At 47.0% G+C, this 18,188-nt stretch overlaps 1 protein-coding gene across 3 annotated transcripts in view; it reads left to right on the top strand.

Annotated features, from left to right (window-relative positions):
- Window positions 1–18,188, top strand: part of Iqsec2 (IQ motif and Sec7 domain 2) — an 87,911-nt gene that overhangs the window by 61,990 nt on the left and 7,733 nt on the right. For all 3 annotated transcript variants that reach the window (XM_004647892.2, XM_004647889.2, XM_023708160.1), the window contains 8 exons: window positions 4,325–4,586; window positions 5,615–6,016; window positions 7,990–8,885; window positions 10,556–10,717; window positions 11,174–11,296; window positions 12,485–12,651; window positions 15,744–15,883; window positions 16,639–16,764. In XM_004647892.2, the coding sequence (XP_004647949.1) occupies window positions 4,325–4,586; window positions 5,615–6,016; window positions 7,990–8,885; window positions 10,556–10,717; window positions 11,174–11,296; window positions 12,485–12,651; window positions 15,744–15,883; window positions 16,639–16,764 (2,278 nt within the window). The remainder of the gene's footprint in view (window positions 1–4,324; window positions 4,587–5,614; window positions 6,017–7,989; window positions 8,886–10,555; window positions 10,718–11,173; window positions 11,297–12,484; window positions 12,652–15,743; window positions 15,884–16,638; window positions 16,765–18,188) is intronic.

The raw sequence follows: 18,188 nt of genomic DNA, 5'->3' as shown, positions 1-18,188 counted from the left end.
GAGAGAGGGGGGAGAGAGAGAGAGAGAGAGAGAGAGAGAGAGAGAGAGAGAATTTTCCATGTCATTAGCCTCTCCAAGTGTTTGGGGGAATCTGATGAAGAATTCCACATCCTCAGCTCCCATTTCTTCAGCAGTGTGTAATGTCAGAAGCAACCCCTCAAGCGTGCTTTTTTTAGGGGAGGCAGGCCCTCTCCTGGGAGGCTATGCTGACATCCTAATATCCCTGCCACTGTTCCCTTTGCAACCAGAATGTGGTGAGCTCTTAAAGGAAAAACTGCCCTCAAGTGGAGAGTTCAGAGCAGCACAGAGCCAGGAAGAGCCCGGAGTCGGGAGAGTCAGTGAGATATCAAGAGAAGCCAGCCTGAGCCAGGCAGTAGTACATGCCTCTAGTCCCAGGAGGACTGTAGTGTGTGACGCCAGCAGTTTAAGCCCAGCCTAAGCAAGTTACTGAGACCCCTCTCAAAATAAAATAAAAAATAAATAAAGGGCTAATGCTTAGTGCTAAAGCACTTCTTTAGCATGCATAAGATCCTCAGTGAAAGAAAGAAAGAAAGAAAGAAAGAAAGAAAGAAAGAAAGAAAGAAAGAAAAAAGAAGCCTAGGATCCACGGTTTACATCCTGTCTTTCTCACTTCAGAGCTGTGTGACCCTGAGTGAGTTTGCATCACCTGTCTGAACCTCAGTGTCCTTATCTATAAAATGAGGCTGATGATACCTGCCTAGTAAGTTGTGAGGATTCAGTGATACCCTTGGCCTAGGGACAGAGGTGACTATACAGTGGCAAAGATGAAGGGCCTGCCTGGAAGAGGTAGGAGATGGGGAGGGGCACACATGAGCTAAATGTGGAAGGGTGAGAAAGAGGTAGCCAGGTTGGGGTCATGGGGCAAGGGTCAGGCCACCCGTGGCACAGTGAGCAAGCTGAAAGTTATCCTATGGATGGTGATTTCTATAAAATGTAAGTTAGGTTACATCTCCTCTGTTGACCTCAATTAGAATAAAAGCCACTTTTATGATGGGCTCAATGTCCTTCACAATTTGGTTCTCATTATCTCTTTATCTTCTATCTCTCTTCCATCGTTCCCCTTTTCAGGCTTCTCTGGCCTCTTCACTGTTCCTCGGACACACCAAGCGTGGTTCTACCTTGGGGGCTTTGCACAGGCTGTACCCTTTGTACTTTTACCTTAGACAGCCACACAACTCGTTCATTTCCCTCAGAGTTCTGCTTATATGCCATTTCCTGGAGAAAAAAAAGTCTTCCCTGACTACTACATCTAAAACAGCACTTTTAAAAAATTATTATTATTAATATTATTATTATTATTATTATTATTAATGTATTTGGTACAGGGTTTCACTACACAGCTTGGACTCATAGTGATCCTCCTGTCTCAGCCTCCCCAGTGCTGGGATTACAGGTGTCTGCATCCGGTCTTGATGAGGCCGGGCCCAGGGTTGGGCCAGCGTGGCATGTGATACTAGGGATCGAACCCGGGTCGTTGCCCTTGCCTAAGCAGGTGCTTAGAACAGCTATCTTTGTGGCCCCAAAACAGCACTTTTTTAGTATTCAAAAAACAGCACTTTTATCACTTTTATTTTCCTTCCTAGTTACTTATCCCTACCTGAAATTGTAAGTTCATATGTTTATATATAGTCTGTCTCCCCCACTACAGTATCACCACCCTGAGAGAACACTCTTGTATGTCTTGCTCACTTTTATGTTTCTAGCGCCTAGCGCCTGCATAGGTGCTCAGGTGGTGTTCATTGTGAGAATGCTGGGGAGAGGTGTGAGGATTTTCACAGGAGAGTGAAATGGGTAGATTCGCATTGTGAAAGCTCTCCCTGGCTATGTGATGGAGAACACACAGGGGACTATGGCACAAGTTCAGGCCCAAAGCTTATATTGAGCACCTGTGATGCTCCAGGCTCTGTGCTCTGTGTTAGGTAGATTACCAAATTCTCTTCCTGTGCTGGGATTCTGAGAGCCCTGTACACAAATAGCTGTCACGCTTTGCCAAAGCTAATCTGTGCCATAAAAAGAAGGACAGCCATGTGCTGTGTGTGGGAGCTCTGAACAGGACCAGCACTAGTTTCAGGCTGGCAGCAGGATTCAGGAGGGCTTCTTAGTGGTGGTATATGTCCCGAATCTTGACAGAACTAGGATGTGGGGGATTTCTCAGACTGCACATAGCAGAGGTGATGGGGATTGCATTGCAGGTGGAAGGTAGCGTATGAGCAGTTCTGGAGGTGGGAAACTGAGGAGCATTTGAGAGAAAGGATCTGGGCCAGGGCGAGTGGAGCAGAGGGCTAACAGCCAACACTGCGGTATGGCTTAATGTTTGGGAGTGTGGATCTTGGAGTCAGACAGCCTGAATCTGAGTCCTGGCTGTATCATCGGTAACTGTGTGACCAGGTTATATGCTACATAACCTTTCTGGGCCTCAGTTTCTTTATGTGTAAAATGAAGATAAGTACAATACCTACCTCATGTGGTTGTTTGGAAGAGCAACCAAATTATTCGTAAGCATGAGGTGATAAAATAGTGCCCAAATGTGTTAAGTGCTCGATATGCATTGTCTTTGGTCTTGGCGAAGCCTATAGCACCAGAATGAAGAACTTGGGTGATAGAAGCTCTGGATTGTTCATGATTAGAGAAGATTGTTGATCACAGCTGTGTGGGAGGGGAGAGGTTTGAGAGGTGCATGTGTAAGGGATCATGATGTCATGAGAGAAGGGAGAAGAACAACTTCAATGGGGGGGGGGTGATCTGACCCATAGAGGAAGACATCTGGAGCTCCTAAGGCCCAGAAGGGAGAGTGTGTGGTGGATGGTCCACTAGTGTGTTTCTGCTTTGTCCAGGGCAGTATTGGATGGTTTTGCAATGTTGCAGATTAACACTTTGGAGGGTAGGGGATGAGCAATGGGAGGGCAGAAGTTCCCACCAGGGCAGAGTCTGGTCCCTCCAAAGCCCAGGGCCCAGCCTCATGGCTGCAGCCCCTCACCATACCCAGTCCCCAGCCCAGAGTGCCCTGCTGGGAGGCAGGCCTGCCTATAGCAGTTCAAGCTCCTAGCCTGGTAGGGAATCTCCTTTCATGTAGTCTATCTGGCCTCTGCCAAGCAGGGGTTGGGAAGATGCCCCTTAACCTTGTACCAACCTAGACCTCCCCAACATTGGGCCCCCCAAAACCAGACCATTTTCTGGGCCCACCCATGCCCACTCATACCTCTCTTGCCTGCTCCTCACATCTGAAGCCCTCCTGGGTTCTCCCTACCTGCGCCGCTCCTCACCAAGTCTGCCTGCTCAGCTTAGGGCACCAGGGCTGTGTCGACACCTGGGTTCCCCTGGCAGCCTGGTTGCCATGGCACCGTGGGAGCAGGTCTGGCAGAAAAACAGCTGAGTAACCGGACAGGCCAGCCTGGGCCCCAGCTCCTGCCACTCTTCGGTCTCAAGACTGCTGCCCTGTTCCCCACCTGAGCCGAGGAGGCCATGAGGAGAAAAAGGAAGCTGCCCCGCAGGGCAGTTCTTTACCTGTGAGGATGCTAGATGGGAGGTGCCTCCCACTATTGGGAGCCCAAGCCCCAGCCCTACCCTTGGAGCAGCACGGCTGGGGAACCCTGGGGACTGGCCAGGTTGGGACTCCAGGCTGCCAAGGTCTGGGGCAACACACAGGGGTAGAGTTAGGCACAGAGAGGAGCTCCTGGGTGGGCAGGGTGTAGGGGTACGTTTTAGGCTCTAGGGGATGGGGTGGGGGCAGCATTACAACCGAACTGGTCCAGGGTAGTGTGGGGGTGGCACTGGAAAGAAAATCACAGCATCACAGGCACTGTGTTGGGGACAGGTCCACGAGGAGATGGAGCTAGGAGGGGAAGAGGTCTGAGAAGAGAACGGGACCCTCAAGGCAAAGGAGTGAGATTGTTGCTCTTAGGGGGCAGGAACTATTAGAAAAAAAGAACATGAAGAGACAGGACTGGGAAGAGACTGGTCTGAGGGTTAGCCTGTGAGGGAATCAGGCTGTGAAGGGTGATTGTGAGAAGGCAGAGCTTGTGGGAAAGGCATCTAACAGGGTGGGGCTTAAAGATGTATCTCTGAGGGAGGGGGCTGCTGGGAAATGAGGATATGCCTGTGAAAGCAGAGAGGCTTAAAGGGAAAGGGACTGTGGGAATAGTGAGGAACAGCTTGAAGCTAGGTCTTCCCTTTGGCTTTTATGTGTTGGGGTCTTTATGTAGAAGTAAGGTGGGGAATAAATCCAGTCTACTCAGTTTCAGTCCAGCTCAGCAGGCCTCTCTCCTCTTCTCATATCCTGGTTCATCTAATCTCATCCCCACAGTGTGGAGGGTGATGCCCCAGGCAGTGACCTCAGCACAGCGGTTGATAGCCCTGGGAGCCAACCCCCCTACCGGCTGAGCCAGCTACCCACTACCAGCAGCCACATGGGGGGCCCTCCTACTGGGGTGGGCCTTCCCTGGGCTCAGCGGGCACGCCTCCAGCCGGCCAGTGTTGCTCTGAGGAAGCAGGAAGAAGAGGAGATAAAGCGCTCCAAGGCCCTATCGGACAGCTATGAACTCTCCACAGACTTGCAGGATAAAAAGGTACCACAGAAATGGCTCTCTGTTTGGGGATGGGAGTGTTTTGCAAGAGAAAGCCAAGGAAGGGGTTGGGATGTGTCATGAGAGGGTGATATTCAGGAAAACTGTGCTGCTGCAGTTAGAGAATGCTCCCTTCATGCTTCTGAAGACTTATTCCCTCACCACGCATCCACGCACTCTCCTATTCACTCAGCAAACATTGTGGAGCTCCTTGCTTGGGTCCTGGAGACATAAAGGTGAATGGAACCTATACCTAGTTTTCAAAAACAGTCTAATGGAGAGAGGACACACATAAGTTGACAGTTTCATATATTAATTATGGTATTGTCTAGGCTAAGTGCTGACAAACCTGTGGCTTGTTTGTGTCATTGAAAGCTCTAAAAGGTTCTCTATCACTGGCCTGCATGTTTGGGCATTAGGCAAGGCAACCTTCCTCCCTCCCTTCCTTCTCCTCCTCTCATTCTCTCTTTTATTAATTAATTAATTAATTTATTTATTTTCATTTTATGTATTTGTACAGGGTCTCACTACACAGCTGGGACTCATAGTGATCCTCCTGTTTTCAGTCTCCCCAGTACTGGGATTACAGGCATGCACCCTCTACTCGGTTGCTGGATCAGTGTGCCCCAGGGCGGGGCGGGCAAGGCATGCAGGACTAGGGATCAAACCCTGGTCCCTGCGCTCGCCAAAGCAGGCGCTTGCCAGCTCATTCTCTCTTTCCTTCTTTCCTGCAACTTCTTGGTCTTTTCTTTCTTTCTTTCTTTCCTTTTTAGGCTTCTCTGGTGTTTTTGTTATTTTGAATAATTAACATATATCATTTGCAAATTTTAAAAAAATACAACATGGCCTAACCCCGTGTGACCAGCACTGTCTGAGAGTCAAGAATGAAGACAGCACTGAGCATGTCACCTGGCATAGTTGGGTGACTATCAGTAGTTAGCTGTGACTTGAGTGGGGGTGTGCTTGAGCACCCAGGACCATGAGGCTATAGTGATATTCTGACCTTGTTCCCTTTGACTGTCCCCTGCCAGGTGGAAATGCTGGAGAGGAAGTATGGGGGCTCCTTCCTAAGCCGCAGGGCTGCCAGGACCATCCAAACAGCCTTCCGCCAGTACCGCATGAACAAGAACTTTGAGCGGCTACGCAGCTCAGCTTCAGAGAGCCGCATGTCCCGCCGCATCATCCTTTCTAACATGCGGATGCAGTTTTCTTTTGAGGAGTACGAGAAGGCACAGAATCCTGCATACTTTGAGGGCAAGCCGGCCTCGCTGGACGAGGGTGCCATGGCTGGTGCCCGGAGCCACCGGCTTGATCGGGGGCTCCCCTACGGAGGCTCCTGTGGTGGGGGCATCGATGGTGGTGGAAGCTCTGTCACCACATCTGGAGAATTTTCTAATGACATCACAGAACTAGAGGACTCCTTCTCCAAACAGGTCAGGACCCCCCAACATGGCCTTTGTTTCCCATCCCCAGGTTCTGGCTGTTCCTTCTGGGTTTTTTTTACCTATATTCCAAACTGAAAGAAGTTGTGCTGTTGCGCATTTAAGAACAATAGATAGGTATGGTCTGACTTGGGACTTTGATAGTGATGAGACCGTATCTTTTAAAAAAATATGATTATATAGAAAAAATAAGAAAACAAAACTTCTCACTGGTGTAACTAACAAGTAATGAGTGCACTTACTGGGTACTTCATACTGTGTGTGCCTCAGAACAGATCTGTGACATAGAGATTATTATCCCCATTTCACAGAGGAGAACATGCAGGCTGAGACACTGGCCTTGGTCCTTTCTTCGTCAGGATCTCCCATTCTGGTAGGAAATAGCAGACATACGATGGATGCATTACTATTGCCTGAAATAGAGTGTGCTCAGAGCCATGAGAAAAGATTCTAGGAGGACCAGAGAAAGCTTCTTGGAGAAAATAGCATTGGAACTGGATCTCAGCAGACTGAGAAGATTAAGCAAGTTAGAGAGAATTGGGAGGGTGTTGCTTGCATATGCATTGGCAAGGAAAAAAAAACATGGAAGGATGGGAATGTCACTGTCTGTGAAGTGGGTAGGACATCAGTCTACCTTCAGAGTGCGTCAGCATACCTGCTTCCCAGCTGTACCAATCCCAGGCGTACAGTTCTGCCATCTCCCAGCTGTGCAGTGTTGGACAGTTTACCCTCATTGACATATCATCAGTAAAACAGACTTTTTTGTGCAAAGGTGCTGGGTATTGACCCCAGGGCTTCACACATGCTCAAAAAGCATTCTGCCATTGAGCTACAGACCTGTAACAGAAAGTTTTCTTTTCAGAGATGTTTGGAAGAGTCAGTTCAACTAGGTAGCAGGTAAAAGCACTTGAGGTAGGTCATAGCTCCTAAGTACATGTCAGTTTTCTACCTGAAACCAAGGAAGTACTTGGTAGAAATTATTGAATGAGTGTGCAAATAATTGAATCTTTATAAGAGAAGAAATTACTCTGCTTTAAACTCTAATCTGGCCTTGCCATTATCCTAGGCATGCTTCCTTGGGGCTAGTAAAGAGGTAGAGGGGAGGAAAGAAGTATTGGAGAGATCTATATTATCCATCCATTCATTCATATGATGAAGATTTAATTAAACATTTCTTGTGTGTCAAGCAGTGTGTTGAGCTGAGTTCCAAAAGAGAGATATCAGGCCTATCCTCATCTTTCTAGTCCTAGTTATCCCCAGACTTACTCACTTGGCTGTTGGCAGGAGGCATCAGCTCCTCACCATGTGGGCCTGAGGGGAAAAGTGCAAGCCTAGCAGAATACTCAAGACTGAAGCTGCAGTCTTTTACAACCTAATTGCAGAAGGACCACACCTTCACTTCTGCCATATACCATGGGTAACAAGACCAACTCTGGTGCAGTGTGGTACCTGACAGTGTGAATATCTATAATACCAAGGAGCAGGGATCTTTGGAGCCAGTTTGAAAGCTGGCTACCACCACAGGGAGGCAGAGTTCCCGGATGTGGCCCAGATTCTCAAGGCTAAATATTATGAATTTCCTAAGGAAGAATCACCCAGAGTTCTAGAAACCCAGAAGAAGCTAGGATTCTGGCTTTTGGGGGAGTAAGGCTGGGGAAGGGTTGGATAGTTGAGATAGTCTTTGCCTTGGGAAGGAGATATGCACTGGAGTATCTGAGATGGGAAGGGACTTAGTGGTCACTGGTCCCACTTCCTGAGAGCTCACAATGGCTCCCCGGGAGTAGTCTTATAGACTGTAAAGAATCTATCAGGAGTGGAGAAGAAAAACCTTGCTGAGCTGACTCAACCAAAATTACCTACCGCCCTTTTCTCCCCCTTTTTCTCTTCTCCCCACCCTTCCATATTGTTCCCTTCATCTTTCCTTCTTTCTCTCCCTTTCCCGAATCCCCTTTCCTTCTGTGCAGGTGAAGTCTCTAGCTGAATCTATTGATGAGGCCTTGAACTGCCACCCATCGGGGCCCATGTCTGAGGAGCCAGGGTCAGCCCAATTGGAGAAGCGGGAGTCAAAGGAACAGCAAGAAGACAGCTCGGCCACGTCCTTCAGTGACCTTCCCCTCTATCTGGATGACCCAGGTCCTCCACCATCTCCTGAGCGACTACCCAGCACAGAACCCCCACCCCAAGGCCGGCCTGAGTTTTGGGCACCAGCCGCCCTCCCCCCAGTTCCTCCACCAGTGCCACCAGGGACCCGGGAAGATGGTAGCCGTGAGGAAGGCCCCCGCCGGGGACCTGGTTGCTTGGAATGCAGGGATTTCCGGCTGCGGGCTGCCCACCTTCCCCTGCTTACCATTGAGCCTCCTAGTGACAGCTCCGTGGACCTGAGTGATCGCTCAGATCGAGGCTCTGTCCATCGCCAGCTGGTGTATGAGGCTGATGGCTGCAGCCCCCATGGGACCCTGAAGCACAAGGGACCACCAGGCAGGGCCCCAATCCCACACCGTCACTACCCAGTCCCTGAGGGCCCCGCCCCAGCCCCACCTGGACCCCTGCCACCAGCCCCCAACAGTGGCACTGGGCCCGGTGGTGTGGCTGGGAGTCGGAGGTTGGGGAAGTGTGAGGCAGCTGGCGAGAACTCTGATGGTGGAGATAACGAGAGCCTGGAGAGCTCCAGCAATTCCAACGAGACCATCAACTGCAGCTCCGGCTCCTCTTCTCGGGACAGCCTGAGGGAGCCTCCAGCTGCTGGCCTGTGCAAGCAGACGTACCAGAGGGAGACAAGGCACAGCTGGGATTCACCAGCCTTCAATAATGATGTGGTACAGAGGCGGCATTACCGCATTGGCCTCAACCTCTTCAATAAGTATGTGTTTCGTGTTCTAGCCTCATCACCCCTTTCTGCCCTACAGTAGGCATTTTGGTCCTAAGGAATGAGGCAGTGAGCCTGGTTCTCTGGATCCTTTCACTTGGTGGATTGACATTTCTCCCTGGCTATTTAAGGAAGGGCATTGGCATCAGTGTAGTACAGACCTCAAACATACCTAGGTTTGGGTCCTAGTGCTGCCACTGACTGGCTGTGTGATCTTGGGTGAGATTCACGCTGAATGGATTCTGATCTGAGCCTTATCTTCCCCTCATTTACAGAAGAGATCTGGGGTACAAAGAGCCCTAGTCTGGGAAGCAGGAGAGCAGGACCCTTTGTCTGCTTGTCACCACTTGCTATGAAGCCTAGGCAATGTTTGTTTCTTCCTTGGGCCTGAGATTTTTCCATTTATTGACAAGCAGGGTGTGTTTGTTTGATGTGTTGAAAGGAAGGGCAATGTGCTGGACTACTCAGCTACTCAGAGACAACTGTGCTCTTTCTAGTGCCTGGTCTTGGGCCAGGCGCTTACGAATAGAGTAGGTGTATGGCATTTGATTACAAAATAATTAGGAAACATTAGATGTAATTAGAAAACATGAGATGTAATGGAAGAAATTAGATGTAAATGCCTTACATCTTCATAGTCTATTAAACACTGCCACCTATATTTAATTCTCACAATAATTCAGCAAAGTGGATAATAATGTCTATTTTATGGATAAGGAACTGAGACTTGGAAGTAAAGGAGATTTTCTAAAATCGTACAGCTAGGAAGTGATAGATATGAGATTCCTAGAACACAAAAGTCTCTTCCAAATTTTAGCTGTATGAAGTGCTAATGTTCTGGGGCCCTGAATATGGGATAGCTCCAACTTAGATTTTGACCTAGCTCTCTGGAAACCTGGGGAGAACCTTATCTATAAAAGTGCTAACAGAGGGCTGGGGAGATAGCTCAGCAGCATAGCAGACTCCCTGGCAAGCACAAGGTCCTGAGTTCAATTCCTGTTATGAACCAAAAAAAAAAAAAAATGTACTCACAGAGGCTGGGCGATACCCACCTGGGTGGGATGTGGAGCATGGAACAAAGCAGCCTCTTCTCTGCCCTGAGGGTCTGTAACTGAGAAAGTCTTGACCTGGGGCTCAGGCCTTCTCTCAGGATTCTTCTGGCCCTATTAGAAATATCAGTGCTCCTGGCAGAAAATAGGCTCTCATTTGATACTAATTTTCTTTCAACTTCCGTGCAGCACTAGTAAAGTAGAAAGTTGGAATGAGAACATCTTTTGAAACTCTGTAAAATGGGCAAGCAGCTTCATATCCCTGGGCTTTGGTTTTCTTTTGTTTGTTTGTTTGTTTATTTGTTTTGAGGCAACATCTTAACCATGTGGTGCTGGCTGGCCTTGAACTTGTTTATGCAGCCCAGACTGGCCTCAAACTCACTGTGATCCTCCTGCCTCAACCTTCTGAGTGCTGGGATTACAAACATGCACCACCATGTCTGGCAAGGGCTTTGGTTTTCTTACCCATACCATGAAAAGACTGGACTATACTGTAGATTTGACATCCTTGGCTCTTTGAGGCCATGGTTAGATGGGGCCAAAATTAGTTCTAAAAATAGGACAGAGGGCACAGTTCCAGAACAGTCATCTCATCTACCTCCTGTCTTTCTGCAGGAAGCCAGAGAAGGGTATCCAGTATTTGATCGAACGAGGCTTCCTGTCAGACACACCAGTGGGAGTGGCTCACTTCATCCTGGAGCGAAAAGGCCTGAGCCGGCAGATGATAGGGGAATTCCTAGGGAACCGGCAGAAGCAGTTCAACAGAGATGTGTTGGAGTGAGGACCCTAGCATGCGGCAGGCGGGCCAGGGATTCCTGGAAAAGGAAGAGGGGGGAGTCTTCCCTTTTTGCTCAGATAAACTTTACAAAACAGGATGAACATACCTTCCTGCTCCCATATGCTTCGGCCAAAGGGGTCTGATCACTCTTGACCTATTCTTAAAGTGTTCTGAGTGACCCTGGGCAGGATATGCTCATATGATGTCTTGCTTTGGGCCTTAGTTTTCCCATTTCTGGAATGAGTTAACTGATAGAAAGATCTCTTAATAGCCACGTATATCTACCAGACTCTCTAGGATGGATTAATTTCAAATATACTATCCTCATATGTCCTTTTTCAGACGACAGCCCCTGATTTTGGAAGTGTATCAGTGGGAGTATTGAGCAGGGGCATGTAGGTCAGGGGTTTTCTGTGGGGGGCTGAGAATGCCACACCTCCTTCTTTGTTCCTCAGTTGTGTAGTGGATGAGATGGACTTTTCCTCCATGGATCTGGATGATGCACTCCGGAAGTTCCAATCCCATATCCGGGTTCAGGGTGAGGCCCAGAAAGTGGAGCGACTCATCGAAGCTTTCAGGTGTGCCTGCTTCCCTTTCCAGAAGCTGTCCCTCTCTACTTTGGGGGCCCATGGAGTATGTGTCCACAAGTCACTTCTTTGAACCCCATACTCTTCTCACCATAAGACAGAAATGATAAATCGGATCTTGCAAGGCAGTTGTAAGGATGAGAGGTAGTACTTATAGCATATCTAGCTCAGCATATGGAATGTGGGCATTTCACAAGTGACAACATCAGCAGTGAAAGCAAAGTTCCATGGGACTGGAGGTATAGCTCAGTGGTAGGGCACTTGCCTAGTATGTATGAGGCCAGGGTTGTTCTACCTCTAGTGCTGCAGAAAAAGAGTTGAGGAAGGGGATGGGGGGAGGCAGGAAAAAGAAGGAAAGGAGAGGAGAGAACAGAATATAACAGAACAGATACTCAAAACCTCCCAATGAGGTAGGTGCTTCTATCATTATTTCCATTTTGTACCCATTTTGTAGTTGAGAAATATGAAGTTCAGAGAGTTTAAGTAATCTGCCTAGGATTGTACAGCAAGGCATAGAATCAGAATTTTAAATCAGGTGTGTTGGCTCCATGGTCTCTCCGTGCCTGTAATCATCATATTCCACTGTACATGCTTTAGGATCAAACAGACCTGTGTCAAAATCCTGTTGTTTTCCTTTGAAATATTTAAAGGAGAAACAGAAGTTGCTGAGAACATGTAACCAATGATGGGAGAAGGATTTGCTTTATAGTTAGAAAAATGTGAGTTTCTATCATGGCCTCACTATTTATAGGCTCTGTTCCCTTGAGCAAGTTACCGCACCACTTGGAGCCTCAGTCACTTCATCTGTAACATGGGACTGTTACCTTGAGGGCTGAAGGCATAGCTCAGTGATAGTACATCCTTAGCATACTTGAGGGTCTAGGTTCAATTCCCAGCACCAAGGAAAAAAAAAGAAGAAAAAGAGAAAGAAGAAAAATAGCTACCTTGCAGGATTGTGATAGGATTACATGAGACAATTTATTTAAATCACCTGGGAAATCTCCATAAAAGGTAAGACCGATTTTTACCTGCTTGTTTTGGAGAAACTCAAGAGGACAGACCCAAAGACCAAGGGAGTATTTCTTAGAAGAAAGGGATGGTGGTGTCAGGCTGGGTGGATGGTGGGTAGGTAGAGATTGCTGGTGCCTGAGTCTGGCCTTGGCCCCTCCTGTCCTGCAGCCAGCGGTATTGTGTCTGCAATCCAGCCCTAGTTCGCCAGTTCCGGAACCCAGATACCATCTTCATTCTTGCTTTTGCCATCATCCTTCTCAATACTGACATGTACAGTCCCAGCGTTAAGGCTGAACGCAAGATGAAACTAGATGACTTCATCAAGAACCTGAGAGGTGAGGTGACCGGAGTTTCCCATTGGGTTTTTCTGCCCTTAACATGGGAAAGGAAAGTGTGGAGGGTAGAGGGGTGTGGAAAAATGAAGGGAAATACCTGCTGTTTGGGGAAATTAACTGTGGTGTTGTGACTTTCTGCCTATTCTGGATGAACCCAGGGTGTTTGTCTATTAACTGACTCAAATAGTCATTTGCTGGGCTGGGGGTGCATGCAGCTCAGTGGTAGAACCCTCACACAGCCTGTGCAAGGGCCTGGATTTGATCCTAAGAACTACACCCACACCCCCCCCACACACACACACCCACACACACTAGCACTTTGCCTATGTACTCACCCACACACTAACTATTTACTGAAGTTCTTCTATGTACCAAGCTTGTAAGTCTGGGGGTTATACCAGTGAACATCATAGGTAAAAATTGTGGTCCTTCACTCTGTCATTCCTTTATCTATTCATTGCTTCCCCTTTCCTTGTCTTCCTAGTTATGCTTATAAAGACTCAATTTTTTCAGGTACCCTTTCCATTATACATGTATTCATTTATTCATTCAGCCAACACCAACTAGCCATCTAGTGAATACTTCCTGAGTATTTAATGTGTGCCAGGTCCTATAATGGGTACTGAGGACAAAAGATGGGTCTACCGTAGTCCCTGCCCTGAGAAAGCTCCATGTGGGAAAGACTGACTGTAGTACAGATAACCAACATAAGACAGAGTGAACAATGATGTCTGAGAGGCCAACATGCAGTCAGAGCTCAAAAGAGGGAGAACCCAGCGCCAACCGGCTTCCTACAGGATTTTATATTAAGGTGAGCCCTGAAGGCATGGATAAGGTGAATAGAGACAGGGGAGGGCTTATCTAGCAGGAAGGACAACAAAGGCACCGGGGAAGAAAACATAAAAGTTACTTAGAGAGCAGTGAAGATGGGAAGGTGGAGTAGATGGTTGTTTGGGAAGGTCAGATGGATTGACTATCTGAGAGCCCTGAATGCGACGTGAAAGATGTCATTTGTTCTTTTTTCCTTGGTTTTATTATATGGATGTTAAGCCCTGTCTCTCACCAAAGAACAACCTACTAAAAAAATGGCACAGATGTTAAGATTATTTCCATGGAAATGAAAGAGGGAAATGGAGTAAAGGAGAAAAAAATGAAAAAGACAAATTCGCTGAGCATGAAGTCTACATAATTGATAGGCTCTGAATTCTCTAGCAACTGAGGTAAAAAAGCAGTGAGGAATAATACTCCTGTATTACCTGGCCAAGGAGGTGTGGCATTTCAAAAGGAGACATGTTTTTCCTTAGCAGAAGGTTTAGACAATCGAGAGTAGAGAAGAAGGGTAGACTTGGGAAGAGGGAGTTAGATCAGCAGCCATCTGGAGCTATCTCCTAGAATACTGCCATTATTCATTCATCTACCCCCACACACATTGTCTCTCTGTATATGTATACAGTTGGCCCTCCTTTTCTGTGGGCTCCACATCTGTGAATGCCACCAACCACGGATCAAAACGATTAAAAAGTAATTTCATCCATACTAAACATGTACAGACTTTTCTTGTCATTATTCCCTAAAAATTACAGTAGAACAACTACTTATATAACATTTATATCGTATCAGGTGGTAAGTCATCTAGAGATGATTTATATGGAGGGTGTGTATAAACTTTACACAAATACTACACCGTTTTATAGAAGGGACTTGCGCATCCTTTCTACAAAATGGCACATACCGGTAATCCTGCTACTCAGGAGGTTGAGGTAGGACTATTGCCATGAGCTCAAGGCCACTTGGAACTACATAGTGAGACCTAGTCTCAAAAAAAGGAAAAAAACAAGGTTTTAATTAAACCCAAATTTTGCCCCCTAGAGGCAACCATGCTTAGTACAATAAATCCCTGACTTACTAATATTGGAGTTTTGAACTTTCACAGATTTGAAGGATGTCACATTACGAAGATTTGTAGATGCGAACAAATCATAGAAGTAGCTCACGTGTCTTACTGTCATTGTCACAGTTGTGCTACTGTGTACTTACTGTACAGTGTGATAGTGTACAGTAGTACAGTATAGTCAGGGACTTATTGTATTTAGGTGTTTGTTTTTTTATGCTTTACCGTGTATATTTGCATCAAAGGTATATAAGACTCACTTGTCAGACTTACAAATGAATCCAACTTGTGAACATTCTCCCAAAAAGGAACTTGCTTTTAAGTCAGGGACTTACCATATTTGGGTACACTCCAGTCTTTTTTTCCCCATGCATATGTAGCATTTTATAGTTAAGATCATGAGACTGGGCGTGGTGGTGCATACCTGTAATCCCAGCTCTTGGGAGGCTGTAAACAGGCGGATCACTACAAGTCCGATCTAGTAGTGAGCCCCTGAATGCCCTGTAGACCCTTCCCTAAAATACAAAAAATAAAAAAGATCATGCATGTAACTTATCTTTTTTCATTTAACTTGCTACAAGAGTTTTCTCATGTTATTGAAATATTTTATAAACATCAAGTTTTTAATAAATGTATATCATTTTATTAAGCAGATGTGCTACCCTTTACCTATTTCTCTATTGTTAGAGCTTAGGTTGTTTCAGAGTTTTCCTGTAAATGGGACTTAGTGAACATTCTTGGATATATTTCTTACACATATTTCTGAGTAATATCTCAGGTCACATTCCTAGAAGAGGAATCACTGGGTCTGAACATTTAGTCTCTTGCCATATCATCTACCAAACTACTTGTTACCATACATGACCACTTCCCCATACTCTTATTAACTCTGGACATTATTTAAAATTATTTTTGCTGATTAAAAAGGCAAAAATTGGTACCTATTTTAACAACTCAGTGTGTTCTGAGTTGTTGAGATAAAATCTGTACCATGGAGAAGCACCTGACTGTTTTGTTGAAGGGCACCTTCCCTGTGCACTGATCCTGGATAAGGGACCAAGGGTGCTCACTGACCCTTCTTCCTGACTGTAATCATGCTGTGAGGTGGAGGATCCCTGGGTATGGAGCATCCCTACCGTTCCATCTGCTTCCCATATTTATGGGACATATCCCTGTGTTACTCCCCCCGCCCCCCGTACAGGGGTTGACAATGGTGAAGACATCCCCCGAGACCTCCTGGTCGGCATCTACCAGCGCATCCAGGGACGCGAACTGAGAACCAACGATGACCATGTGTCCCAGGTGCAGGCCGTGGAGCGCATGATTGTTGGCAAAAAACCAGTAAGTGCCTAAGAGGCTGCAAAGGACCAGGGTTCTGGTTTACGTTTAACACTGAATGCTAAATCTCTGAGCCACAGGTTCTGCTTACCTGCAGTATGGAATGGGTGATAATGGATTTCTCAGACAGCCATGGCACAGATGTGAGACACCCCATATGAATGAGCCTAGCACATTGCAAAACCCATAGAAGGTGCTGTATAAATATTAGCATCCTTCCCACCTCTGATTTTGCCTGCCCATCCCAACTGAAACGCTAAATTATTATTAGCTGAGAAGCAAAGCAAGAATACCCTTTGGCCAACAAACATCCATGAAAACCTTTCCACAGAGCCCAGCATTTCACTGGGCATCAGAGACATAGACATCAGACATGGTCTCTGTCCTTGGAGCCACTCAGAGCCTAATGGGGTTGCCAAATAGAGACACAACTAATTCTCCTGCCTTATGTGCTAGTTTAAGGGAGCAGAAAGGAAGGATAGGCGATTTTCACCCTCGGAGAATCAGGGAAGGTTTCTTGAAAGAGATCAATTTAGAATCAGGACTCGAGGGATGGTAAAGGCAGCCATGGGGAGTTGGGCAGGAAAAGCAGTGCCAACAGAGGGTGCTACAGGGTGTAAGGAGAGCTTTAGTTGCTTAGTGTCAGAGTGATGCATATGTATCGTGGGTACACTTCCTCTGTGGTTGAATGTTACAGTGCCAGTTCCTGAAGTTGATTGGCAGGCCTTGCTGACACCTGTTTGTCCATTCCTATCTAGGTGCTATCTCTTCCTCACCGCCGACTGGTTTGCTGTTGCCAGCTCTATGAGGTGCCAGATCCAAATCGCCCCCAGAGGATAGGGCTGCATCAGCGGGAGGTCTTCCTCTTCAATGATCTCCTCGTGGTATGGGCACTGTGTGAGAGGAGATGGGCGGGAGAGGCCCAGCTTGGATTCTGGGTCTGTGCTAAACCATTTGAACATTGGTGTGTGGAGTGGCAGGTGACATGTTCTACTGTGCTCTGCATGGTCTCTGGCAATGAACAATCCTGTCCTGCCCTGCCTTTTCTTCATGGATCCATTTGGAGGTTCTCAAAGCCACACAAGAGCAGAGAATATGAGGGCCAGGGTGTATGCAGACTTGCAGTCTGTAAAGTGGTAGGCAATGTCCTTGTCCTCCTCAGTAGCCAAGAAGGTTGGGTGCAAAGGGGTAAACCTGTGATCCAGAGGCAGTCTGAGATCTTGGAGTGGTCTTTATGCTGTAAGTGATTCTTAAAACCAAGCTTATCACCAGTACAGAGATGTTCATATTTTAGGGATGAGACTTGCAAGACTATAGATCAGACTATAGACTCTTTCAGCATCTCTGGGGGCCTTCCTAGAGAGCTGATCTGACTGCTACAATTGGTGTTCCTGTGAGTTTCCTCCAACAATTGTCACTTGACTCATGGGGCTCATGAAAGTAAGCATTCTACCTTTGCCCCAAGATAGCTCTTCAGAAATTTGAGGACAGCGATCCTGACCTTCCTTGGCCTTCCCTCCTTGAGATCAGGTTTTTCATTCTCAGCCTTGTTGGCATTTGAAGACAGATAATTCTTGGGTAAGGGACCATTTTGTTCACTGTAGGATATTTAGCAAGACCTTAGTTGCTACCTATTAGATGTCAGCAGCTTCCCTTCAAACAAAACTGTGTTCTCCTCTAAAAAGTGAAAAACAGAAGGAGGAGAGGGGGAAAGGGGGAAAGGAGAGAAGGAGGGAGGGAAGGAGAGAGGGAGGGAGAAAGAAGAGGGAGAGGAGAGACAAGGGGAGAGAGAGAGAGAGAGAGAGAGAGAGAGAGAGAGAGAGAATATGAATATGAATATGTTCCCCAGACAGTGTTCAATGTCATTTAGGAGCTATCCTGCCCCCGGTTGAGAATCATTGCTCTAAACAAATCACCTTTAATACTCTCTGAGCCTTAACTTCCTGCTGTCTGAAATGAAGCAGCTAACATATCTCATAGGTTGCCATGAGAACATAAGAGGTCATATGTGGACTAGCCTTATCTGGAGGCATACCTGGCCCACACAGGTGTTGAGTCAGTATTAGACATCCCTCATGTAGTGACATGTGTGTGTGTGTGTGTGTGTGTGTGTGTGTGTCAGTGCCATGCTAGCTGCTAGGTATCCTGAGATGAATCAGACTCAGTTCCTGTTACAAGGGTGATCACATTCCAAAGAACCAAGAGAGATGCCTTGCCACACAACCCTATAACTATATAACCATGCTTAAAGCAAAACAGTTGCTGAGCGAGAGAGAGGCAGAGGCAGAGGCAGAGGCAGAGGCAGAGG

Source organism: Octodon degus, unplaced genomic scaffold, assembly GCF_000260255.1.
Source record: "Octodon degus isolate 3935 unplaced genomic scaffold, OctDeg1.0 scaffold00335, whole genome shotgun sequence".
Lineage (NCBI taxonomy): Eukaryota > Metazoa > Chordata > Mammalia > Rodentia > Octodontidae > Octodon > Octodon degus.
This window is presented reverse-complemented; position numbering and strand designations above follow the sequence as displayed.